Genomic DNA, 27778 nt, shown 5'->3' with positions numbered 1-27778 from the left:
TAAAGCTTGGATAGGTCAAGTTTGTAGGTGCTCCCTATTTAACGGCGATGTATGCCAAGGTTTTTTAAAGTGATTGTGGGTATTGTCAAATATGGGATTGTGTATCTATGGATGAGGGTGCTCTCAAGAGTCTAAGGGTGAATCCATGTTGACATGCTTGGTGGTTTATTGTATGCCATTAGGGTTGGTCGGGTTCAGGCAAGGGTAGTAGTCATCTACAGATTGGGAGTTTGGGTGTGTGATTATTAAGGGATAGGGGTGTTATGGAATCACTGGGCTATAGAGAGGCAATCATATTGTGTGTTGGGTGTTTTCCCCTTTCCATCTTGTGGTGCCCCCACATAGATTCATGCTAATTGCTCGAGGGATGGCATGGTTCTATAACATGGTGCCAGATTGTGGAAAGTGCTCTCTGGTGAACAAGATACTGAAGATTGGATGTCAGATGTGGAGCTCTGGATGTTGTCAATGTGGATGGTGACTGACAAAGCCAAGTCAAGGGCTGTACAACTGGTGATGTGAGGGAAGGCCAAAGCTTGGTTTGAGGATTGGAAGCTCTCGATTGGCAGCCATAGAAGGTGGTTCAAACTTGATTTATCCAAGACTTCGAGCAGAGTATTTTGCCTACAAAATTGGATGCAAATTTGAAGGTCTTGAAGCAAGATGTAAGTGGTGAGTTTGCAACCTTTTCAAAGCAATTTGAAGATATTTGGCAACAATTAGAAGTTGCTACATAGTCCCGAGGCAACGACTACTTCAAATTAGAGAGATTTTTGGAGTGCTTACATCCCAAGATTCGAGAAAAGGTGTAGTTTTCTGGTGCAGAGGCCTATGCAAATGCAGTGTACATTGCCAAAGTGAAGAGTAGAAAAGTGAATAAGAAGTTGGAAAGGGGTAGCTTAAGCCTAGTGATTATGATTTTGTTTGGACAACCTTGCAAGATGCAGTGCATGTAGAAGCCATTCACAATTGTCGACATGCAGTGGTTGCAAGTTCTCCATGGGTAAGCTCTATTCCATATTGTGTTTCATTGGTGCTCCCTATGTGTTATACATCTATGCCTGAGAAGGAGGATCTCATCAATGAGGATGAAATATTTGTAAATGAGGATATACACAAAGAGGGGACAACAGATGCACTGGATTCTCATGTATTGATAGAGGGAGAAGATCATCATGTGGTAGAGGAGATTAAGCCACCCATGCAAGTGTCAGAGGCTCTAATTTTTGAAGCAGATACAAAGATCAAAGATCCTCGAGAAATCAAGGCAAAGAAAATGATGTCCAAGACAAAGGGGGTGGGTAAGCCTCCTCACATTAGCATGAAGGCAAAGATATACATAAAGAGTCAGATTATGGCAAAGAGGTCATCGATGATTCTCTCCTACTTGACGAGGAGGTATGTGATGAGTTCCTCTCTTCTTTGTGTGATGATTTGATAGTAGAGGACATACATGAAGAGAAAAACAAAGAAACGTACATGCGCGAAGCATTGTCTGGGCAATTTGGCTCCACATGTACCGGTAAATCCGTCAAAGAAGGCGATTCTATGGATTTGGGGTTGATGGTACTAGGTGATGAGGTTGGATATCGTATGTGGCATAGGATATGCAAGAAGGTTTGCATTCACCACTTTATGGTTATTGTTAGCGGATTGATCGAACAGGCGCCCACCTTGTCGGACACGTAGCCAAACATTACATTTGTACTCTAATATTTTTTTAAGCTAGTGTAGTGATACTCTTTGTAAATCCTGATTTCAAAGTAGCAGGTCAGCTCCCTAAGTTGTAATATGTCATGATACTTGTAAAGGCTCGTGTGAGTTGGCCATTGACCATTTGGAAATCCCTAGGTATAAGGTCAATAACCTTAATGTGGAGGAGGCTTATCTTTAGAAGAAGAAAGAGCTTTGTTGTATGTACGCTCAAGCATCTATGAAGCTCCAAATTATAATCAAATTTTCTAATGATTGGGTAATCCGTTTCTGATTTTGAAACTTGCATTATGTTCCTTTTTCTTTGCTCTTTCATTCAAGTGTAAGAATTTTCACTTTTGTTGAGGTTTGCAACTACGCATTAGTGAGCCTAATCATCAGAATTGAATGCTTAAACCACTTTTTTTGGCGCTTTGACCATAGGAGAGTATCCCTAGACCATAGGGTGACCTTTCTGGTCTGACTTGTTACAATTTTCAAGACCTTTTTCATGATGGATTGTGATTTTGGTACCTTTTGGGATTGTGACCATAGTTGGTAGGATAGTGTCTAGGTGTCCTAGACCTCCTCCTAAAGTTTCATTGCATTTTGAGTTTGTTCGAGTGTCAAAATGGTGTGATGACCTAGAGGAGTGAGAAAGGACATAGGCACACTTTCTTGAGCATTGAGTGGTGGTTTTCTTGTTGAGTTGGTGTGTTTGCTTGTTAGGTTCACGTCTTGAGGTTGACAACTTCAAAAGTCTCCGTGCCCCATCTAAGTCACTTCCCTGAGTATTGACATTATGTTAGTGCCAGATAGCTATGCTACAGACATCCGACGCGGCGACCCGCTAACATTGACACCGCTGTTGGGGATAATAATCCTTAGGTGGTGAGTAATCTAGTGCATAGTTAGAGCGCTCTTTTTCAAAGAACGTTTGTCTTTCCATTCCATTTACACCTTATCAGTGAAGCAGCTAGACATGGGCTTTAGTGCTTTTGGTAGAGTCTAGAAGTTGATATATATTCTCAAGAGGTAAAAAGGGTTATGAGTGAGATAGCCAAAAGCATTTCATTCTTCAATTCTTGTTGCTTTCAGAGTGCTAAACTGTTTCTTGTTTTGAATTTATTTTGTACCATTTTGTTTGTTTTTGTTTCATGTTTCCTTACAGTACTTAGGAGTAGGTTAAGTAGAAACTATCACCATCAAATTTGGATTGAAAGATCAGGGCAAAAATTGTTGAAAACCATATTTTGGCAAAAATGACCATAACTCTGAACTTCTCAAAATTTGATGGTAAAGACCTGAAAAGTGATCCAAATCATAGTCGTTACATTTCAAAGCAACCTGAGCGCTCTCTCTCTCTCTCTCTCTCTCTCTCTCTCTCTCTCTCTCTCTCTCTCTCTACGTCCTAGTTTGCATCCAAAACTAGGTGGTGTCCCAAATTTGTACAAGTTTTGGTTGTGGATTTGTGTGTGTGTGTTTGTTGTTTTTTGAAACCCCAACCCAATTGAGTAGCACGGGAGCCTTGAAGGGTGCTTAGAGGCCACTCTCCTTGTTGCCCACCCCCGGACGACGTCAATTTTGGTGCCCTCACTGAGGACCCCTTGTTGTTGCATATTGTATGAATGCTTGGCTTTTAGCATAATCAAGTAGATTCTATGAATCACAAAAACTTGTATGACCCATTTGTTCCCATTACAAGGCAAAAGGTGCATATTATTGGTAGTACTAAGTTGCAATTTCAACGTGTAATTTATAGAATTTTAGGTCCTCTTAGGTTGGCCAAAATAAACTCTTTAGTAGATCCTTTTATTTTGCCTCTCATTAGATACGACCTTAGTTTAGACATATATATTTTTGTTCTATTTTAAGCATTAATGCATACATAGCTCATGGATAATGGTCTAAGCATAGAGATTTCCCCCTTCTATTTCACTCTACACTCTTCCATTTCACTCCAGACATTAAGACATTAGAATAAATGTTGTAATTAGTAGGAAGATCCATTTTCAACAAAAAATGGTTTCACATTTTTGGTGCTCAAAGAGTAGAAAAATTATTGCATCACCTAACCCTGACATCCTACCTCTTGTTGACTATCACAAATCCTTTGATGTTCATGTCTTCATCTTGTTCTAGTGCAACTTAGCAGAATATGTTATGGATTAGCATAACATAAAATAGGAAAAAAGAATTTCACATAAGAATCTAGAATTTATGTTAGTTGCATGTCATGAGAAAAGATAATTATTTTGAACTAACCTTTTTGTGGGTCTAGCATTGAGAGACTACCATGACACTCCATCCCGTTGAGGACATTCCAATCTTCTTTGGGAATTTAGAAGAAGATGTTCATGATTTTCTTATGAGAATAAGCCAGAACAACGATCTAAGGTAGCTTGGACACTAGACCTTGCCCTGCACAAGGATGACTTACAAAGCTAGATACCCTTTCCACTTGGCCATAGGAAAGTCTTGAGATGAGTTCATCAGCATTGCCAAAGTACTTTTCTTAAGAAACAACTCATCTTTGTTTGAGGGTTTCTTAACAATTGCCAATATTATGTGGACATTAGCTAGTAGAGTTGCTTGCACTTCTTGCTCCTCCCACAAGGTTTTATCAAGTAGTCCAAGCATTGTTGGATGTTCCAAAATCCAATAAAGGCTCTCACGCTTAACTTTCTTCTCCATGCTTTGGGTCCTATCATTGAAGTACTTCACTATCTCATAGATAAATGTGTTCTTTGATTCTTCTTCAACATTGGTAGCCTTGCATAACTCTTGCACTTGCTATACTCTCAGCAGCTAAAGATGTGAGAGGGAGTCGTGTGGATAGTAATTGTTGCCTATATAACTATGGAAAGTTGTCTTTTCAAATAAGGGAAAAGGAAAATAGCACGTGTCATCTAGAAATATCCATGGACATGCTATTTGGTAAAAGTTGTCGTGCTTCCACCTTGTAGTAGGTCTTCTTCCTCTTGTTGAGGACGTCTTGGCGACATTGCAAATAATTGGTTGTCTTTGAATCCTAGGTTCCTTCCAAGAGCTTAACCTCACTCCCATGATTTCCAAAACGGAATGAGTTGGTCGCTTGGCAACTATTCATGATCTAGATTCTATCACCATAGCAAGTTGTGCACAATTTGAGGACATCACCAATTTTTTTAAATCTTTTATTCATTAGAGAACAACCAGCTATCTGTGTGTAAAATCAACATATTGAGTACCTAGTGTACACCACACAAATGCCACCTCCTACATTAATTCCTTGTAATATGTAGTAATCTTGCTTCTTGTTCCATTAGGAGGCAGGGCCAATGTAGAACCCTCTCCCTACTTTTATCGAAGATACGAGGTGTTCGTTGTAAAGTTCACCTCTGTGTATGTGGGTGTGCAGGTATGTGGAGAGAGAGAGAGAGAGAGAGAGAGAGAGAGAGTCCTCAATGAGCTTCACAAGTAGGCAAACACTTTGGGAAATGAGTAGATTTTTGTGAAAGGACTCTCAAAAAATGCTTTTCATTCAAAATCTCTTTGTTTAAGTTTTACACTTTGCCTTTCTAATGAGTACTTTCTAGCTTATTCACTAATCAAGCCTTTTTCTTTTAGAGTTTGTCTTACAACAGATGGGTCAATCTCTAATTTTATGGGGTGGGGGTGACATATGCAATGTGGGATTCACTTCATATGAGCGTGTGCGCTAGGAGAACATGCATATGAGATGTGGGTGAATGGGCGCAATCCCGTAAAACTAGCTCTTGCAAGCAAGACGACAAAAAAAAAAGAAAGAGAAATTATGGGCAAGAAAGTCCCCTATAATGTAAACTCTTACGTGTTAATTAATTCTCTTTTTTTTGGGGTCAAGATCCCTTGTTTGTGGTTTGGTCTCTTCCCTCTGCACTTCTTCTTCTTCTTCTTCGCCTTCTTCAACCTTTTTGTGAGTGTTCATGGCAAAGATTCCAATATATGATTCGTACATGTGAGTACTAAGTTGCAAAAGTCAAAAACCCTGGATTATGCAATCAATTGTAGGAGATGCCTTTTTTTTTCTAATCTATCATAAGCTTGAAAGTGGAATGAGGCTTTTTGGTCACTAGCATTCATCCATGAGAGGAGGGTGGTGCTCATTGTGGGATGCACAATGAGTAGGAATAGGGCCCCACAAGAGGCACTTGTAAATATTGCACTAGTCAATTTACCTTCAATGTCTTGCCTAGGTTGTCAATGTTTTCTTTGAGCACTACCCCTCCCTGAGGACTAAGTGGCATGGGAGGGTGGGATCTACGACGGGGACATTGTGAATCGTAGATCTCAGTGGCGACATCGAAAGTAAATTAAGGTATCTTAAATTATTTTTTATTATAAAAAGTAATGTAGGGTACTTTAATTTATTTTCAGCGTCCATTCTTAATTTACATGTTTTAAGTAAATTAGGACCCCCACGTTTCACAATGCATGCATGGCGTAGTGGTTAAGGTAGGCGCCTCTCATGCGTGATGTCCCGGGTTCGAACCTGACACCCCAAAATGGAGGTACCTTAGATTATTTTTTACCATAGATTACAAAAGTAATTTAGGGTATCCGCATTTGAGATCTACGACCCACAATGCTCCCGTCGAAGATCCCACCCTCCCATGCCCGTGCCACTTAGTCCTGAGACTACCCTTGTGTGTGTACGCGCACGCGTGCGCGCTTTCGTACACCCATACATGTGGCAATTGCTCATGGACACTTTTTTGACCTTTTTTGAAAGCCAATCTACCTTTTACTCGTCGAAAAGAAGGTGCATAAGTGCAATGCTTTGAAAGTGTGAGATGTTATCCACTAGGCCTTCTTTCCTTACCTCCCAAGGAACTGTGTAGGCACAAATGATTAAAAGATAGCGCACAAATATGATGGGAGCAACTATTGTTGGATTGTGAAAGCGAAGAGACCCTCCAGAGTGGGATTCCAAAGCCACTGATAAGAAATGATACGATGGCGATGTAACTTATCATTAGAAGTTTCTTTCCAATTGCTTTCAAGAGACCCTCACCACACAAGCGGTGCTTTTGGTGAATAGCAAACAAAGCTTGGTAGTGGAGAAGAAAAAGAAGCACTTGCCTTTTGGACATCCTTAGTGTAGACTTTTGGAAGGCACTATTCAAGCAAGCAAACACCTTTTATCACTTGCTACAAGAAGCACTTTCAATCCTCTTGCACATGGAGATGACATTTTTGAACCTCTTGGTTATCTTTCTTCTTCTCTTTCATCAAGGTGATTGCAACCTTCTTTCACATGCCTTTTTCGACTTTACAGACATGGCCAATTACCCAGTGTTTGTGTCTGTGATTACCATGGACTACCTTAATGATACAGGATTATGGAATGCTTGATAATTTTCTCGGAGTTTATAGGAGTATTTAGTGTTTGTAATGTACTTAATGGGATTATTCAATGCTTATGACTTTATCTTTTCTTGCAGCTATTTTTCGGCTCGCTTTCAGTAGCCCGGAGAAAGAGGACACACATGACTACATTACATATAAGGTATGGAATGGAGTGTAGTATAGATTTCCAAAGTTTCTATGGAGTAATGATTCATGAGATAGGTCTATGGAGTAGAGCATAAAAATCACATGGTGCAACAAAAGTGATGAATCCATTGCTTATTAATTTTTTGAGCAAGAAAGGGGGATCTTTTCCTATTTTTCTGAACAAGATAGTTCTGTCCATGGGGCAGAAGATGGTTTGAAAGTTTTTTTCAAAAGCACTCTTGGGCTCCTCGAGAGGAGCCCAAGAAGAAAAGCTAGGCTTTGAGTTTGAGTAAAATTAGTGTGAACAAGTGAAAATTTAGTCTGTTTTGCAAAAGATTATTCATGGAGCATCATCTTGAAGGGGGCTTGTGTATGTCGGAATAAGGACTGTCCCCAAAAGTATATGTAGCTTACATTGTTTGGCAAAAGTGTGTCTCAGCTTACAAATCGTGCCGTTGTAAGCTTGATTGCCAGTTAAGAACAAGCGAAAAAGGAAAAATCCCACCTAGATTTTGAGAAAAATAGTGTAAAGATAGAAAAAAAGAATGGCGATTAGAAGTGCTTAAAGCTATTAGGATTTGAGAAAAATGATGTAAAAATAGGGAAAAAAATAGAAGTTAACATTTTTCGGCAGTCAGAAAGGGTCATAATAGCTAGCAGTTACTTACCTTACTATTGATGATTAGAATTTCGTGCGATTTCTTTCTTGGCATACACAACAAATTATGAATACTAGTGGCCACAATTCACAAGAAGTTTTGGACAAATTCTCACAATATTTCCCACATTGTGACTTACCTCAACATCATGAGCTTCTGTGAGGAAGGCCCCATACCTAGCTAGGTATGCGGTGCCTCTCGAGAAGAAGCTCATGATGTTATGCATTGTATGAAAAACACTGAGAAAGACTCGGTTTTCCTACATGAGAAAATTTCTAAATCTTCTTGTGAGAGGGTTGCAATACTAACGTGGGGTTGGAATGTGATGATGACAGGGCCCTAAAGGGAGTGCAGTGAGGCTGGACAATGGCACAGAGGTAGTCTTATATCCGGTGGTGCAAGAGAGCAAGCCATGGATGGTGCAAGAGGGAGGTGGCGGCGGTGGCGAGAGATGGAGGAGGCGGCGGTGGTTGTCATCGGCGTTCGGTGTGTGCTCGCTCTGCAAGTGTTGTGATAGCACCCAAACGGTGTGCTCCTTAGTGGGCTGCTGCTTCTCCATCGTGTGCAATGCCCCCAACGAGCCCTTTGGCCTCTGCTCCCTCTCCCCTTCGGCCTGCAACTGTCTTTCTTGCCCCGCCTCTCCTTAGAAAACTCTTTATTTTGGCACATATATGTTTACTCCTATAGAGAGAGAGAGAGAGAGAGAGAGAGAGAGAGAGAGAGAGAGATTTTCTTCTTTGCAAGTGAATCTCATTACCTTAGACCCATGTGTTCCATAGAGTAAGTGTCTTTGTTTTTGGCCTCCATAAGGTCTTAGTAAAGTCTTGAACTCTTGAGAGCACCAGAGGACCACTGGTTAAAGTTGGTTTGATTAGTGCCACGTGGCAAAGCTAATTTGTTCGTTCTCTTCTCTTTTAAGGACATTTTAATTTTAATTTTAGGTCTCGCACGAAGGACAGTCTTTGTTGAAGCTTTGGCCAGCTGTCCTTTCTACCCAACAATCCCTTCCCCAAGCCCACTCTACCAAAAATGGCAGAGTCCGTTTTTCACTCCTCGTCATCATTGGTTGCTAAACGACAGTCCTTTGTTTTGTGTCAGCTTTCACACGTTTATGCACGGACAATCGTGTGCATAACAATACAATTTTAGACACCAAACTCTTCGTTGTTGTTTTTCCAAGGAGAATAAATTCAACAACCTAGAAAATTTACACTCGATTTGTATCTTATTTATCAAGATTTCTTAACTACAATCCCCAATTTTCAACCTTGAAGGTTGAGACTCTAATAAATTTTCTACGTAGGCGAGTCTCTCTTGGAGCGCACGGTGCAGGAATTGGTTATCAGAGGAGGTGTTTAGAGAGCTTCATACTTTGCATACGCAATGCCATAGACGCCCGAATTTTGTTCGAATGAAGAGATTATGAAGTTTTGTCCGGTGTGGGTCACACTCAAGAGCCTTTCTCCCTGGCTTCAGGGCCATGTACACACTATTGCTAAGCTTATGGGTTGGGTTCTGTTTATTCTGAAGTTGCAGCGTGTCAAACCGGGCTTGGATGTTAAAGCATGTGTATTTTGGGACATGAGCAAGTCCATATCCAAGTACAAACATGGGAGACTTTGGTGCCTATCATCAAGAGCAAGCCTTTACCTCATTTCCCAATGCATGTTACAAGTGTCGAAGAAGTGGACATTATGCTAGAAAATTCCTCAAGGCAAAAACTGCACGTAACCCAAAGATCAAAATGACCTGGAGATGGGTGTCCAGGGAGATAGGGCCTCCTTCAGACTCCAACCTGCCTACAAAGGAGGTCGATAATAGTGAGATGCAGCATGGCGACATAAGAAGAGAGACAGAGCGCTTACTAATGAGGTTCAAGATATGCGAGAGACGATAAGCATAGAGACCAGCTACCTTGGTGGGAGTTGCAAATAAATAGAGTGCCCGTTAGTGGAGGAGCATGAGAGGACATAGCTAGCTGATCACTAAGGAAGTTGGATTGCAAAACCAAAAACTCAATCTCATTAGCCATTTGGTGAAGGTATCGAGCCCTTCAACCACCACTAGTATTTGCAGCATCATGTTTTGGCGGTGTGCTATGGCAGGGCTATCTCCTTGGTGATAATCCCAAGGAAAGCTAGGTCCCCTTGGTATCGTATGATTGCAGGGTGGCACCCTTTGTTAGCTGATGTAATAGTTTCTTTGGACCTTGTGTCTTGATTGTTGGTTGATGCCATGGCTCAGAAAGAGCATGGCTTATAATGTAACCTTTTTTGGTTTTGTAATATAGATATACACACTCACTATTGTGAGTTTGGAAATTTTTTTATTGTAAGAAATTATCACAAAGAATTGTCATTGTCACCTTGAAAATATACCCTCCAAACCAAACCGGGATATATGATGTGCGTACCTCATGACATTGTTCTTTACCATGTATAAGTGTGTTTATAGGGACGTAACTCAAAAGCTCACATATATGGTTTCGAATAGCCTGGGTCACACCAAAGGTTAGTGGGGGAGTGGAGTTTCCATTTTCAGCAAAGGGAGAAACAACACACAAAAGTAGAATAGGAAATGTAGGTCTTATTAGGGGATGAAATGTGTAGGCTTAGATCTCCCTCCTCTGAGTGTTATTTTCATCTATGGATAGCTCATATGAATCACCTTGTCAACGACATTGTAGACATATTCCAATTTGTTTTCTTGATTATTGCATGATTATGAAGATCGTTTGTAACAAAAAGGGGCTCCAAAGAGGAGAGACACCCTACGCCAAAAGGGAAACAATGTTGCCAAATATGCTTCAACTCAAGTCATGACCAATTGGAATGCCTTATTACCAATTAGATGACCGTTTGGCCTCAAAGTACTCATTGAGATAATGGATACAAAATTTCTCTATAGTGGGCGAGGATGTAGGTCAAGACTAGGCTCCGTCTACTTATTGGCACTATAGCCAGTTAGAAGTGTGAGGAAAAGGGTACGGCCCAAGGGGGCATGTCCCTAAGGACGAGCCAATTTAGGGGCTCCTTAAAGATAGGGGCATGGCCAATACATTCATAAGAAGATGGTTGTGAAGAGAGACGAAGGCTCCGACCCCTCAAGTCTTGTCAGTGGTATCAGAGCTTAGGAACAGAGGGGGAAGAAGGGGACGCATGGAGCTTGCATGTTGCATGCATACAAATTTCCCTTTCCTATTCTCTCTCATACAACAAGATCAACTCGGTAAAGTGCATAGCCATAGAGGAGGCGACGCAAGAACAAGGTCTTGCAAGGAGGAGGGTAGCATTGTCGGCAAATGTGTGCGGTCTCGCTGGGAAGGTGCAAAACCTCTAGCTGTGAGAGTTCATGATGAGAGTCACAAAGACTTTGTGAAAGAGCGTTTATGGAGAATCACCAATCCTCCTTCTAAAGATGACACAAAAATTAAGAGCGTTTGTGACAAGACAATCACAAACCCTTTCCCCTATTATGCTTGGGATTTGCTTGTTTTCATAAGCGAGTTCGTGATAAAAGGTTCACCAATTCACATCCAATTTTACTTGAAAAGAACAATTAAGAACACTAAACTTTCACCATGAAACCTCAATGCTCATACAAGCACAAATCCCAATCAAAACCCGAACCTCTTTCATGATATCATGTAGCCTCGCCCCAATTACATAGTCGTAACATCAAACGGTTGAAAGGAATGCATGAGCTTCCACTTTCACGACGACGCTTTTCTGATTTTGCAAAGATTGAAGAGCTTCTAAATTGAAGCCCACACACCAGTTTGATAAGGGGAAATCCTAATTCACTCCCTCACAAACTCAAATACAAGATTGCGAAGAGGCGGGACTGCAGCTGACATAGATTGAGCAACCATGAAAGCTATTTCACAATAGAAGAAAATTGTAAGTTTTTTTTGTACAAAGCAGTCTTCTCTCTCTTCCCCACGGCATTCTCAACTGATGTGCCAACTTTTAGGCCCTTTTTTCACATTGGACCAAAACTAGGCCATTTTCAGCTCATTTTTGACCCAAAAAATACCATTTTTGATGCAAAAAATCCCAAAGTATCATCCACAAACAAAGCATATCTTGGTCTCATGGGATGTTGTGTTTGTGGAAGATTTTGTTCAACCCTTACTATCATGTACCAAGGACAATAATGTAAGCTCACAGGACATTCATGACACTTCTTTTTAGTGGTGGAAGTTCGAATGTAAATTCCAATGAGGCAAATGTACAGCCTATGGGGGTTTCTAAAATGTTGCAGATCAGCCTGTTACTGATGTAGATAGATGATGTACTTGATGAGGAAATGGCTGAGAATGAGCAGGCTAGAGGTATGCCAAAATGGCGGGTGTATACTTTGCGTGATAGTAAATTGGATGCACCTTGTTGAAGATGATGAAACAGGAAACAGAAGGAAGACAGCAACTCAGAGTAGGAAGAAGATGGAGAAGGAGAAGACACAGAGCTTGTGTACGAGATCTCTGTAGTCTCTCTCTCTCTGTATTGGAATAATAATGTATACAAACTCAGAGCTACAAAGATTATATGAAACCCTAAGTGATAAGGTGTCCTTTCACACCAGATGTCCAGGGGGAAAAACCCAGTGGGAGAAAAGTGCCCCTGGTGAAGCGCGTATACACACTAACACTACTACATGTCTACAAATCCCCCCTGTAGTGATAGTGTGAATCCGTACAAGGTAGCAGATCATCATGTGTATGAGAGTAAGCCCAAAGCTTTTCGGAAAGCTTCAAACTTTTCTCGTGATAACGCCTTCGTAAATAGATCTGCAATGTTATCCTGTGTAGGACAGTAAGTTAGTGTGATCTCCCCTGCATGTAGCCTTTCCCTGACATAGTGGTAGTGAGCCTCTATGTGCTTTGTTCTTGCATGAAATACTGGATTCCTTGCAACTGCCATAGCACTCTGACTGTCAGTGAAAATGGTAGTGGGTGCCTGTTGACACTCATAAAGATCTGCCAATAACCTGCGTATCCATACACAATCAACTGTTGCCGTGAAAGCTGCCCTGTACTCAGCTTCACAAGTTGATGTATCCACTGTGGGTTGCTTCTTGCTTAGCCAAGATATACATGCATTTCCCAAGAAAAAACAATTGCCACTTGTGGAATGTCGTGTGTCAAAATCACCAGCCCAATCTGAATCGCTGTAACCAAGAAGCTGCATAGAACTGTGCTTTCCATACATATCCCCCCTTGGAAAGAACATGGCAAGATTAGGGGTACCTGAAAGGTAACGAAGTATGCGCTTCACAGCCTGCCAATGATGCATACCTGAGCTGTGCATAAATCTGCTTGCTTGTGAAACCCCAAATTGAATGTCTGGACGAGTGTTGCCTGCCAAATATATCAAGCAACCAACCGCTGCTGCATAAGTATGTACATCAAAAGTTTCTCCAACATCATGCATGCTCAACTTTGATCCAGTTTCTACAGGTGTAGAGATTGGCTTACAATTTTGCATACCAAACTTGTCCAAAATTTTATGCAAATATTTTGCCTGCAACATGTATATGCCATCCTCTGATTGCACAAACTGAATACCCAAGTAATAATGTAGCAAACCAAGATCAGACATCTCAAAGGTTTTTCTCAAAGCATCTTTAAACGCTTCAATTTCATTTGCATTATTGCCTGTAAGAAGCATATCATCCACATAAAGTGTTAGCATAATGAGAACTCCATCTCTCTTTTTGACATACAAAGTACTTTCTGTTGGACTATTCTGAAATCCCTGGCCAATCAAATAAGTATGTATCTTCTCATACCATGCTCTTGGAGCCTGTTTGAGACCATACAAAGCTTTACGCAATCTACACACCTTTTTCTCTTGACCTTTTACAACAAAACCACTTGGTTGACTTACATAAACTTCTTCCTGCAAATCACCATTCAAAAAAGCAGTTTTGATATCCAACTGATGCACTTTCCAACCATGATGAGCAGCAATTGCAACTAGTGATCTAGCTGTGGACGCACGAGAAGTAGGAGCAAAGGTTTCATCATAATCTATGCCTTTCTGTTGCGCATAGCCTTTTGCCACAAGCCTTGCTTTGTACCTGTCAACAGTACCATCTTGTTTCCTTTTTACCTTAAAAACCCACTTTGTACCAATAGGCTTTTTACCTGTAGGCAAGTCCACTAGATCCCATGTATGATTCTTATGAATAGAATCAATTTCTTGCTGCATAGCATCTTTTCACTGAACACACTCTAAAGCTTGTTCAAATGAATCAGGCTCATCTGCATCACAAAGAGTGCTAAAGCAAGCCAAATCTACTTGCTCTCTGCCAAAAGTAGTACCAGCACGTGTTTTTCGTGGCAACGGTGCATCCAACTTGCTATCCTGCAAAGTTTTCTGAACCCATTTAGGCAAGGTTCTTTCTTCCCTGAGAACTTCTTGCTCTTCACGCACAATTTTCTCTACATCATGAGGTGTCACATGCTGATCAAAAGATTGATCAAGATTATCAACCTGTTGTGATTCTTGATTCTCCACAAAAGAAGGAAGCAAACCTTCAAATACATCATGTGTCTGCATATGAGGTACATCAAAAGCAACCATAGGTTGAGCAGTAGTTTCTGCAAAAATTACATCACGACTTTCAAAAATCTTGTTTGTAGCAGGATTGTAAAGTCTATAACCTTTACTTCCACTACTGCACCCCACAAATATACATTTGATTGCCTTATCATCAATCTTCCCACGTAACTGCTGAGGGATGTGAGCATAAGCAAGACAACCAAAAACACGAAGATAACTGACTGAAGGTTTTCTGTCATACCAAGCTTCATATGCAGTAATGGTCTTCAAGGCACGAGTAGGACACCTGTTCAAAACATGTGCTGCACAAGCAACTGCCTCCATCCATAGCTTATGAGGCAAACTCTTAGCCTTGAGCATACATCTAGCCGTCTCCATTAAAGACCCGTTCTTCCTTTCTGCAACACAAATCTGTTGTGGTGTGTATGGCATAGTGCATTGGTGTTTAATGCCTTTCTTTCCCAAAAAATCCTTAAATGCACCTGACATGTATTCACCTCCTCGATCTGTACGAAGAGTCTGTACTTTGCAACCTGTTTCATTTTCAACCATGGCGACATAATGTTGAAAAACTGCAAACACATCTGACTTTTCTTTGAGTGGATACACCCAACAAAACCTGGAAAAGTCATCAATGAAGGTCACAAAATAAAGGCTGTTTCCCAAAGATGGCGTCCTCATAGGACCACATACATCACTGTGTACAAGCTGCAACTTTCGTGTCGCTCTAACTGAACCATCCTGCGAAAATGCAAATCTGTGCATCTTTCCAAGAACGCAACCTTCACATACATGTCTTGGTGGCATCTCCAATAAAGACAAATCATGCATCATATTATGACGTTGTAAAGTCATCAAACTGCCATAACCAACATGCCCAAATCTAGCATGCCACAACTCAGCATCCTGCATGGCCTGAGTCTTTGTTTCTGCAATACATACCTGAATCTGCTTTTCATAACGATCTAGCACAAATAGTCCATTGTCCAGCGTACCTGTAGTGATAAGAGAATAACCATTCTCTCGATCTCGTACAACACATCTGTCATCCTCAAAAATGACCCAAAGACCAAATTTTGCAAGAGAGGATACAGACAACAAATTCTTCTTGATCCCTGGAACATATAAGACATCTGGCAAGCATAAATCTGAACCATCTAAAATGGTAATCAAAATCTTACCAACTCCTTTGATTGGATAAGAAGCATTATTTGCACATGTCACCTTCTTTCCTGCTGGAGCTGCATCCAATGAATAAAACAAATCCTTCCTTGAAGTAATATGCCTGGATGCACCACTATCAAAGTACCAAATCATTTGTGTCTTGTCAACACTGTAAGCAAAAAAATCTGAACATACTACAAAAGCATAAGAATCCTGCACAAAGTTTGCAGACTCTTCTTTAGCTGTAGAAGAATCACCAGAAGCTGAAACAACCAAACTTGACTCTTTCTTCTTTTCTTTAGCAATTCGCTTTTTACACTCACTAATGTAGTGACCAGGTTTCTTGCAGTAGTGAAATTTACCTTTCTTCTTGGACTTGTCGAAATCACCTTTAGACTTCTCTGAAGATTGTCCTGCACTAGATTTGGAGTGATGAGCACTCTCTTTACCCTTGTTTTTGTTCTGTACAACAAGAGCATGATCCATACCATCCACCTGTAAAGACTTGTTCTTACGTGATTGATCCTCCTGCAATAGCAAAGCCACTAACTCTTCAAAATGAAGAGGGTCAGGATTAGCTCGCAAAGACAGAGTTAAAGAAGTCTGAAAAGTCAAATAAGATGGTGGTAGTGAATTGAGTGTTTTGGAAACCAAGTTCTTCTCTAGAATCACTTCATCAATGCTAAGCAATTTCTCTTTAAGATCCCTGATTTTTGTAAGATGCTCGACAATATCGTCACCTTCGTCCATCTGTATTTTGTCAAGTTGTTTCTTCAAAAACTCTATTCTGGTAGCGTTTCTTCCTCCAAACATAGCTTGCAGAGTGTTCCAAGAATCCTCAAAAGTTCTGCAAGATCTGATATGTGGTGTGATTGTCCTCTTTATGGTTAAAGCAATCATAGCCATAGCCTGTGCATCTTTAGTATCCCATCTCTTTTGCTCTGGAGTGACTTGTGAGGGTCCTGCACCAACAGCTGTACCACGACCAGGCGTGGCAGGTGCAATGCTACCTGGATGAACTTCATCTCCAGATACATAATCCCACAATCCTTTACCAACCAAAACATTTTTTGCCATAAAAGACCAAAGAGAATAGTTGGTACCATCCAATTTGTCTTCGGATGTAAACGCACCAAAAATCTCTTTCTCTGTAGATTGAGCCATACTGTAGATGCACACAAGAGAGCAAAAGAACCTCCAAGAGATTCACAAATCTCCTCTCCAATCCAAGAAAAACTCTACACAAAATCTCAGCACAAAGCTAAGACAAGCTGCTTCCCAAAAGAACTGTTTACCTGAAGAAAATCTGTCAAAAAGAACACCCTCTTGATCTAAACGCCTCCGAAAAGTAACTTCTGCTACGCTGCTCAGAACAAAATTCTAAGGGCTTGAACGGCTTCGAAAGGGGGGTAAAACCCTAGGTCGCCTACTCAGAATACTCCCGGAACGTCGAGGATGCTCCCACGAGCAAATTTTCCGAAAACTGCCTGAAAACTGCGATTGCGTGCGCGGACGCGAAAACGCAAGTAGAGGCTCTGGAAATCACCTTGCTCTGATACCAATTGTTGAAGATGATGAAACAGGAAACAGAAGGAAGACAACAACTCAGAGTAGGAAGAAGATGGAAAAGGAGAAGACACAGAGCTTGTGTACGAGATCTCTGTAGTGTCTCTCTCTGTATTGGAATAATAATGTATACAAACTCAGAGCTACAAAGCTTATATGAAACCCTAAGTGATAAGGTGTACTTTCACACCAGATGTCCAGGGGGAAAAACCCAGTGGGAGAAAAGTGCCCCTGGTGAAGCGCGTATACACACTAACACTACTACATGTCTACAAATTTATCTAGTCGTACTCATTCATGTTCTTTCCATGCATCTTATGCATCAGATTGTTATGATTTGGCTGTGTCTAGTTTATGTGATGTTTAGGAGCCTCTGCCTTTTGATGAAGCACAGAATTCAAAAAAATGGATGGTTGACATGCAATCAGAATATGATGCACTTGTCGTTTGACTACTGTGTGTTCTCTATGTGGATTGGCAGCTCATTTTTGTTGGGATGTACATCAGTCAGACATTGTTATTGTTTTCTTCAATGGTGACATATTTGAGGAAGTTTATGTAGTGCAACCTTGCGATTTTGTCAAGAAAGGAAAAGAGGATAAAGTGTGCAAATGTAAACAAGTTTTGTATGGGTTGAAGCAATCTCCTCGTGCTTGGTATGAGAAGGTTGCCACTCATTTGGTTTAACGAGGCTTTCACAACAGTCCAATAGAAAGCACATTGTGTGTAAAGCGTGAGGGTGATGTACTTCTCATTATCATTCTCTATGTGGATGATTTGCTGATCACTGGACCAAATGAGAAACATATTGCTGAATTCAATTTGAATGCTACTTTTAAGATGAAATATTTGGGGATGTTCCATCATTACTTGGGCATACATTTTAAGCAGTGTGATGCTGGAATTTCCTTGTGTCAAACAAGTTACATAGAGACATTGCTATGTAATTTTGGACTTGAGGATTGCAAACCTATTGCCACTCGCATGGAAACAACTTTGAAATTGTGTCTTAATGATGCTAGTGATCCTGTCGATGTCACTCTATACCAAGATGTTGTTGACTGCCTTATTTATGTATGCAACAGAAGACTGAATATTTAATTTGTAGTCTCATAGGTCAGCAAATTTATGCATACCCCAAGGTCTAAGCATCAACAAGCTGTCAAGAGGCCTTTTTGCTAATTGAGTGGCACTTTACATCTTGGCTTGTTTTATCCCAAGGGGGAATCATTGCCGCCAAACTTGCATGTTTTTTTGGACTCATATTGGGTTGGTTGTTTTGAGACACGAGTGTCCATGAGTGGTTTCTATTTCATTCTGGTTTGCATATCATGGTTGAGCAAGAAGAAACCTACCGTGGCCACTTCTAGTTGTGAGGCTGAGTATAGGACAGTCTTCACAACTATGGTTGAGTGTGTATGGCTCAAACCCCTTATGGCTGAAATGGGTGTTGGACAGGACAGTGCCAACACTATCTACACTAACAATTAGAGCGCATTGGCAATTACGAGGAACCCCGTTTTTCATGCTCGCACAAAGCACATTGAGGTGCATTACCACTATGTCAAGGAGAGGCTCTCCGTAAGAGAGATCAGCTTGGCTTATGTGCCAACACAAGACAACCTTGCAGATCTTTTCACAAAGGCATCTTCTTGTGAGAAGTTCAATGATTTCCGCAAAGCTTTGGGCTTACTCCCAAGGATTACACTTATAGTGCAAAATACTTGAGAAGCTAGTAATGTCATGAATGTGCATGACGCTCCAATTCACCCTTTGCTAAACACTAGGGCCTATAACCCCTAGTGTGCATGCTTGTAACAAAAAACAGATCCAAAACATGCATATCCATAACCGTACTTGCCAATGCTTATGCCTAATGTAATGCTCACGGTTCATGCGAAAAGAACTAAATACTTTTCGCGTGAAAACTAATAGAATGTGAAAATCCATCACATCTAGGTACCAAATGAATTAGTTGATTAATGAAACATAACTTTGATGCATATGTAAACAACCATCCAATAAAGTTGTTTAAATGTACTCATAAACTTCACAAGTCTTACTAGGTATCCAACAATTTCTGGCCACTGAAATAGTTCATGATACCATACTTGAAACATAAAAATATTGACAGTAATTGCATAAAAAAAACATACCTGATTTTCCCAATGATGCTTTGTATGTACCCATTGCTAATTGCCTTTCAAACTTGGCTTGCTAACAAAGTTGAACATAATCAATTCTACCTGACTTCTTGGAATTTGGAATTAAGGATTGTCCTTGACAATTGTCTTTGCCTTACAAGTCATCAACCATGCTTGAATCTCTTTTACTGCTAGGCAACCTTGCCTTGCTCAAGGTTGAGTAGCATCATTGAAACCTTGTATGGGTTATCCTTGTTGGAGCCTTTCTCCTTAATCCAAACATAATCACATGTCTTGCATGGATTCTTAGGATTATTCACCACCATCACAATTCTTTGTCACAAGCCTGGTGTATGACAGCGTGCTTGAATTGCACAATTATGGAAGAATGTCCATGGCATCACATATGTATGTTGCATGACATTGCTATCAAGCACATTCTCAACAAAAGGAAAAATAAAATGCATACCTCAGAAAGCTCTCATGCCGAGTTGCCTTGCCATTGTGCCAAAATGTAACTTGAAAAATCCAACTATAGAATCCTAGGGGCCATGTCCTAGCTAATTCAGAACTCTGAGCTAGAGAGAAATATGTTTTTCGGCTTCTTGAATATCCTTATAGGGAGCCTTGTTCCTTAATTGAGACATAATCACATGTACTTGTTCTATCCTCTTGGCCTACACAAGAGGTCTACCCTGTCAGGACAAGGATCCTAAGGAGCAAGGCTCAACCTAGGGGGTCAAGGACCTGAGCCAGGGGCTCGGTCTGGACCAGTGTGGACTGGGGATCCATATTATGGCTAGGGCTAGGAGCCATCCTATATATAGGGTGGTAGGGTAGTGGATCCGGCATCACAGTCTCCTAGGTCTTATAATGGTATGAGAGCTCAGGGAGGAGGAACCATGCAGGAGGGAAGGAGACGGTTGCATGAGGCATGCATGGTCTTGCTCTCGTTCTTTTCCAGCGAGCTCTACATGGAAGAAAGGGCAATACGTTGTGATGCAAAAACGCTTCTCTCTCAAAGGAGTGCATGGCTCTCTCTTGCCCATAGAAGGCTATGGTGCTGTCAAGAGGTCTCTCTTGATGTCTTTCTCTCTCTCTTTCTCTCTCTCTCTCTCTCTCTCTCTCTCTCTCTCTCTCTCTCTCTCTCTCTCTCTCTCTCTCTCTCTCTCTCTCTCTCTCTCTCTCTCTCTCTCTTGTTTGCAAGAGCAGGATGTGCATGTCTGGTGTGGTGTGCAAGGCGGCTAAGCAAGAGGATCACGACGAAGGCCGTGTGCAAGACCCGTGTGCAGGGCCGGTAGTGCCAAGGAGGCGGGCAAGGTTGAGGTGCATGAAAACGAACAGGGTTGGGCTTGTCAGGGTTGTGAGGCCCCAACCAATGGTTTTTGACATAGGACAGAGCCCCCGTTCGCCACAGACGGGACCCTGCATGGTGAATCCTTCTCGCTGCGCCCTGCCTTCGTCACTGCCATGGCTTCTCCTTGGCGTTTCAAATTCGAGCGCCCTTTGGGGCTTGGGCATCCCCTTTCAGAGGAGGCTTTCCCACCCCACCCCATATCTACAATATCTACACATAAGCCCTCGAGGTCTTGCTGAGCGGTACAAGCCGATGGCAGTACACAAAGTCGATGTGGATCGCAGGCCATTCCCAGTACGACATAAATTTTCCGATTATCTGAAAATTGTGGTTTGGCTATGACATCTCTTAGCCAATCGAGCATGATTTGTGCATCAACAGGGTGACACTCCATGGTTGCGAGTCCACTTGGATTCACAAGGAGCTTGGTATGGATGGCAATGCAATGGCTACGATTGCTCTTAGCCACTCGAGCATGATTTGCGCATCAATAAGGCTATGCTCCATGGTTGTGAGTCCACTTGGATTCACGAGGAGCTTGGTATGGATGGTCATGCAGCATGACAGATGTTGCATTGCAGCTACAACGACATGTTCTCACCATTCAGAGTGACGGACTTGTACAAGTCATTTTTTGATATTCGGCAATGCATGTGGCAAATCGAATGCATGCAAGGCATGGCCACGTGTCATGGAAAGGCTTCAGTATAGCGAATACACATTATGATAATATGCAGGGCATTTTACTATGTATTTCAATCCCGACACCATCTTCAGGGATCTTCAAAATCTTTATTTTGTTACGAAGTTAGAGTTTGCTAGCACTCATGGCAAGTTCATGCAGGGCTTGCTCAATAAGGAAGGATGTTGAGCATGAAGTCACATGCCAGGTGAATGCAACCACTATTGCACATCTCAGATACACTTTGTCTAGTAATTTTAATCTTCCAAGTCCATTGCAAATAAGGCAAGGCCTTGGTAGCAGGAAATGGCAACGACGTCGTTCATCAGGTACACAGTTTCTTTTTTGTTTCTTGAGCATGTGCCTGGCACATCTATTTCATGTATTATTCAAAACATTGTCCAACTCGACAAGGTCTATTATTTATGAATGCTCGACAAGGTTAACTTTCTCTTGTTATGCCATTGTAAATTGGCAAGAGTATGTGTTCATTATGAACACCATGTAACAGTGCATGAGTACTTCTGTGGAACACAGTTTCCCTTTTTTACATTTTGCATAGCGGTTCCCATAGTTTGGAATATTCTAATAGCATACAAACTTAGGGAAACTTGCCAAGATGTCTGCAGGTTTTTATATCACACGAGGACGTAGCTATCTCACTCAAGCAGCACATATGGCTATGTGCCCGCTTCGAGCGAACTACCAAAAACCTCTCCATAGGTGGGCACCAAGGTAAGTACATTTCAAGTTATGTTTGTTCTTGTCTATGTTTTACTTTTTATTTTGGAAAATATCTCTCTGCTATGCAAAGCAAAGTGCTTGGGCAAACTCCGTATGAAGCAACTGTACAAGCAAAGTTCTTTACCTGTCTTCATGTGCAGCACGAATTCTCTTATGTGCCATGGTCTTATCGATTGACTTTGGATGAATGATAATGGCACACATATTTGGCACTATGGATATAAGATCATAGTTTACGCAACAGTGCACTGTGATGTATCCATGCCCGTGTAATCGTGCCAGGCATGTATACTAGAGGCTCACATGGTTGAGAGTTTCATTGAAGCCAAGGGCGTATCATTATATTTTTTGATATGTCTGCATGGAATACTAGTATGATGGACGCACAACACCCATCATTGCATACGCTTCCACTATAGCACTAGCTACTCTATCAAGGCCGAGCTACAAGGTAAGTGGGTTAAGATGTGACTTTTGATACCTCTCTCTATACAAGGGCATAGTACAATTACAATTATGTACGCTTATAGGATAAGCTATGACATAGGCACGGTCTGCACTAGAGCATTTGAAAAGGGCAGACAACACATTAGAATACAGGGATTTCCTTAGCCCCACCATTCTCTCTCTCTCTCTCTCTCTCTCTCTCTCTCTCTCTCTCTCTCTCTCTCTCTCTCTCTCTCTCTCTCTCTCTCTCTCTCTCTCTCCCCGGAAAAGTGACTCTAGGCATGATTTTATTAAAATCTTTTTATGTCAATACGGTAACAGTAAGGGCTAAGCGCCATCTATTGACACTTATTTTGGAATCGCTAAGAGTCATCTTTTTGTAATCCATCTCAGTGATTGCTTTCATGCTTGACCAACTCTATTCATTAGATTTTTTGGGCATTATTTTAGCACTACACACTTTATGTGTGACAGTCCAATTGAGTTTTTGACCGTCTTAAACTCGTAAGGGCTTATCTCTACCAAGGTGTATGGATGAAGCCAGCATTTTGACAGCACTGCTGTTCACACAAAACCACGATTATAGATTTTTGGTGTTCAATTTTGGTGAAGCTCCTATTAGCACTAAGAGTGTCTATATGAGTACAATTTGGGATAAGACCTAGAGCGTGATTATTAATCACTTAGTAAGGGTTAATGATCTATTATTGGAACCTTAACACTTGCATTTTCAAGGAAAGAAGTCCACAAACTACCAAGGAGTAGTGGGAATATTTCAACTTCCAAAGTAATAAAATTCCATGGGCAAACCCAAGAGGGTCATGGATAATGGCCACGGGCCGGCTGCTCGTTGAGCGGTTTTCCTGCAACGTTTAACCAAGGGGTCTAGATTGCATTGGCAAGGTTACATGTGCAATATTACTTGTTTTTGGCATTTGGCACCTTGCTTCTAAGGACCTTCCCCCTCCTCACAAGGCCTTGATTTAGCATGGTGCCTTTGCTTGAACAATTGCTCGTAGCCATAAGTGCTCAACCTCAAAGATCTCCCCCCTCAAAGTCAAAAATTTTCCATGGTGACAATGTGTCTCCAAGTCAAAAGCGATGAAGGTTCAATGGCTTTGCTCCAGCTTACCAAACTTGCTGATCTCACATGCTTGTTGCATGACTCAGTACATGGTGTTTTTTTACCATTGTTTTATAGAATGATGATTTTTGTATTCTCAAGATTGACTAAGCCTTCTGAACTTAGAAAATTTTTGCCATCTTGGGTAGTAGTACCACCACAATTGGGCAACACTACATGTCATCCTTGTGCACAAGCTCGCTTAATGGAGATGTGCTAGCTTTGGTAGTGGGCAAAAGCCCTTAACTAGGGGTGCCCATATTTGGATGCCCACTTTGTGATAAAAAATTTAAAATTTCTTTTTTGGTTATGGCGATCGTGAGCTGTAGTGTAGAGGAGAACTTTGCCGCTTGATGCACTCTCTACATGCCTAGTTTTGCAATGGGCCATGAAACTCATTCTCCTCAGCAGCCCAATGCACACCCATCAATCCTACATGAGGGAAGTTTTGTGGAGGTCAACCCTAGTCGTTTGTCCCTTGAAAATGGTTGTTTCCCCATGGCTCGTCTTCTTCTTGAATGCCTCCCACATCCATCTGCATTGGGGGGGGGGGGGGGGGGGGGGGGGGGGGGGAGAGAGAGAGAGAGAGAGAGAGAGAGAGAGAGAGAGAGAGAGAGAGAGAGAGAGAGAGAGAGAGACCACAAATTGCACCATGCAAAGCCCTCCACACCCATGATGCCATTCTTTCCTCTCCCTTGAGCTTTGATACCAATCTGAGACCTGAGGGGACTCAAGCATGCAACTCTCTACCCAAACTCACTATATATAGACTCATAGCTTGCTAAAATATAGCACCCCTTGATCGCATGTCCTTCCTAGCCCTTGGCCTACTTGATCTTACCCTAGGCTTGACATCTTCCCTTTCCCCAAAACTTATTAATACATTACTTGTTCGCTTTCAATTCTATTCCCGAGGGAATTAATACCCTTGAATATGTGAAAGTGAGGGAGATATCATAGATACTAGGGCTTATGAAGCTTGATTATGAGGCAGATATGACTTGATTAACATGGCTATGGAAATTTAGTCTTTACATGAGAGAGATATATCAAGAGCTTAGGATAATGGATAGTTTGAGAGCTATGAAAGCTTAAGAAATATGGTTACAGAGAGATAGAGATTAGAGCTATGGAAGATTAGGCATATGACGAGAGAAAGAGAAAGCACATCCCTTCTTCCTCTCCCATTTTTTATTGCAGCTTCCTAAAAAAATTGTGGAGTATAAAAACTTTGATATCTCCCAATCACTGTAGAATTGGCCTTTACGTGTGAGATGCAAAAACGCTCTAAATGACATTTTCTTTGTCCCTCATGGCCCAACTTTTATAGTATAGGACTTTTTGGCCCTCCTCGTGTACTACATGTAGTCCCACACCCACTTTTCTTTTTACCATTGACCACATGGCCTCCAACCACTTTGCTTGCCTTACATGTTTTAAGAGGCATTTCCTATACAAACCTTTCTTGTAAGCATCAAATCTCTACACTTGGTCTTGCAGATATTCTATGATATTCATTAGGAAGAGGGTGAGATCTAGGAGGGCCTCTTTATTTTCCATGTGATTATGGGGTGCACACCATATGTGCAAGAATGGTGGAGGTGTAAGAATCGTCCAAGGATTCATATTTCCCCCCCAAAAATAGGGTGGAAAACTTTATGAATTTTGGCCTTGCATAACTCCTACTGGAATTGGAGCCGATCTCTTCAGATAGCTGATTCTAGTGTTAGAATTCAAAGCTACTAGTTAGGTTGTCAATTCAGTTAGTGAAACTGGACTAGAACTGACTAGATTGAAATAGTTAACTAAACTGAAATAGTATACTAAGACGAGAAACATATTGGATGACTAGAAAAGTGTTTGCAGTTTCAGATTAATAGTTCAAGGACAACCAATAGAGTGTGTAATGGGTTTAAGATCAAATGATTACAAAAGTAATGATTAGAGAATGAAGCTAGAGGCGAAGAGCTCGTAACTCGAGAATGCTTGGAGAGCTAAAGCCGAAAGATAAGAAGCTAAGCCAAGAACTAAGAAGTAAGAAGCCCAATTACAATGTAAAGGGTCCTATTTTTAGCTTCCAGGAGTTACTCTAGTAATTGCCTGCGGTAATATTTGCTGGTGTGACTGGTCAACTGTTTGGCCTTCTAAGGGACAACAGTTCTCACCTGCTGGGATTGTCCTCGCCTTCTACATCCTTCCCTCCTTTCTTGAATTTTGGCATAATTCCAAAAATTTTGAAAAAAAATCCACTGCTTGATTCTGATTGATTGTTGAGGAAACCATCTGGCTTTCTAGTTGGCTTAAACCCTAAACCCTAAACCCTACTGGTGGCTGGTTTGGCCGATGTTCCTCATGCTATGGCCGATGTTTCTCATGGAAATACTCTTTTGGTATTGCTAGCTTTATACCATACTTCATGCTTGTTGAGTGCTTGACACCCCTATAGTGCCCAGCCAAAGAAATTCCAGTGCCTCACTGGGAAAATCCATTGTCTGATTCTAAGATGGAACCCGCTGAACCCGCTTCATCTCATCCTTCTTCTGTGCTGGTGACTCAGACGTCCCAGTGCCAGCATTGTCCTTCTGGATAAGTTTGTAAATGGCCTCTTGCTCAAGCTGATCCCACCTTTTAGTGGACATCTCAAATTCATAAGGCATGAGTGTCAGGACAAGGGCAAGGCCAAGGAGTCACGGACTGGGCCATGGGCCAGGCTAGGCAGTGTGGACAAGGGGATCTGTCTAAGGCAAGAGGCTAGGATCCTGCCTTTATATTGGTAGGTTGGGAGGAGGATCCTAAGTCTAGTCAACCAGGCCTTTACACTGATATCAAGAGCCACCCTTTTTTGGGACACACAGACGTGGAGGGTTATACTCTTTGCATGTCATGCAAGCCACAAGAAGCTGACAAGCAGGCATGGCCGCTTAGCAAGGGGCGTGAAGGTCGCTAGCATTGCAGGATCCGACCCTATCGAAGGGGGTGAGTAAAAGCAAGGTCAACCAAAGTGGGAGCTCTTGGGCTTGGCAGTTGCACGCGGACCTGTTGAGTAGAACTCATCACAGGTGCCACTGGTTTTGTGCACCACAACGGTCAGCTTCTCTCTCTCCCTCTTGCTCGCCATCGGCGTTCACCACCCGCCATAGCCAACCCTTGCAAATCTGGGCCTTCCCAGATTAGGCCGCCCAGCTTTAGGGCATACCAATTGAAAAAAGTTTTAGGGCAAGTTCCCACGGGAGTCTCGACCTGTGGCTACAGTCTTCAAGGGTTCTCGGTCACCATCGGCAACGGGCCAGGCAATTAGCAATTGCAACTTTCCTGCGTATAGCACTCAGCAAGTCAAATACTTCCCTGTAGAGTTGATAATTTCAAAATTTGATCCATTGGCGATAGTATCCATAAAACCGACTGCACTAAAGAAATTACCATTTGCAATCCACTTGACTACATTGTTTCCAATCAGGGTATGTGCACAAGTGGATCTGTGGATTGATTAAAGCTTGGACTACCAACGTAATTAGCATGGCTAATTACCGTTCGTGGTGCATACTACGGCAAGGAGCCTTTCTACAATCCAAGGTATTGTTTTCTCTTTTGTTCACACAACATGTCTTTTCCATGAATGCGGAAATTGATGATCAACACATGTTTGATTTCGAATACTTGAAGTCTGCTTCACTTGTGGATGCTACGTGGTTGGATAATCTCACGGAGGGTACCCACGTGGCAACAGGGATGGATGATTCAAACCCATGCGATCTATCTCTACTCCACGACTATTTACACCTCCTCCTCGGAGTGTGTTTGATATTTTGGAGGATGATAGTAACTTTGCCGGATGTCGGGGAGTGTGTCACTCAACAGGACTAGCAAAATTTTGATGCCTGATTTTGCAAGCTAGCCGTACGGGTCCAAATATTGGCTACGCAAGTGAAAAACCTCACACGATTACTTTACAATATGTTACCAGAATCATCTTCTCACTTTCCGCCAACCCAAGAGTTGTCTGCCCAACAATTATGACCAAAGAGTTCCAGCAGGTACAAGAGAAACCGGTTGTCGATATAGATCTGGTCATGACCAACATGTTCAGGAAGCGACTATCACAATCCGACTTTCAACG

At 41.7% G+C, this 27778-nt stretch overlaps 1 protein-coding gene and 1 pseudogene across 2 annotated transcripts; both read left to right on the top strand.

Annotated features, from left to right (window-relative positions):
* The first annotated feature begins 367 nt into the window (after window positions 1-367).
* On the top strand, window positions 368-1438 carry LOC147457118 (uncharacterized; annotated as a pseudogene).
* A 5351-nt stretch (window positions 1439-6789) lies between these two features.
* Window positions 6790-8629, top strand: LOC147457117 (uncharacterized). 2 transcript variants are annotated; one of them, XM_086512121.1, is made up of 3 exons: window positions 6790-6949; window positions 7158-7222; window positions 8204-8629. In XM_086512121.1, the coding sequence occupies exons 1-3, from the start codon at window positions 6895-6897 to the stop codon at window positions 8513-8515; spliced, it is 432 nt and encodes a 143-aa protein (XP_086368247.1). In that variant the 5' UTR covers window positions 6790-6894; the 3' UTR covers window positions 8516-8629. The 2 variants fall into 2 exon arrangements, with proteins under 2 accessions (XP_086368247.1, XP_086368248.1); XM_086512122.1 differs by having other exon boundaries at window positions 6943-7016.
* The last annotated feature ends 19149 nt before the right edge of the window (window positions 8630-27778 follow it).

This window comes from Adiantum capillus-veneris, chromosome 5 (assembly GCF_014529385.1).
Source record: "Adiantum capillus-veneris isolate H3 chromosome 5, ASM1452938v2, whole genome shotgun sequence".
NCBI lineage: Eukaryota > Viridiplantae > Streptophyta > Polypodiopsida > Polypodiales > Pteridaceae > Adiantum > Adiantum capillus-veneris.
This window is presented reverse-complemented; position numbering and strand designations above follow the sequence as displayed.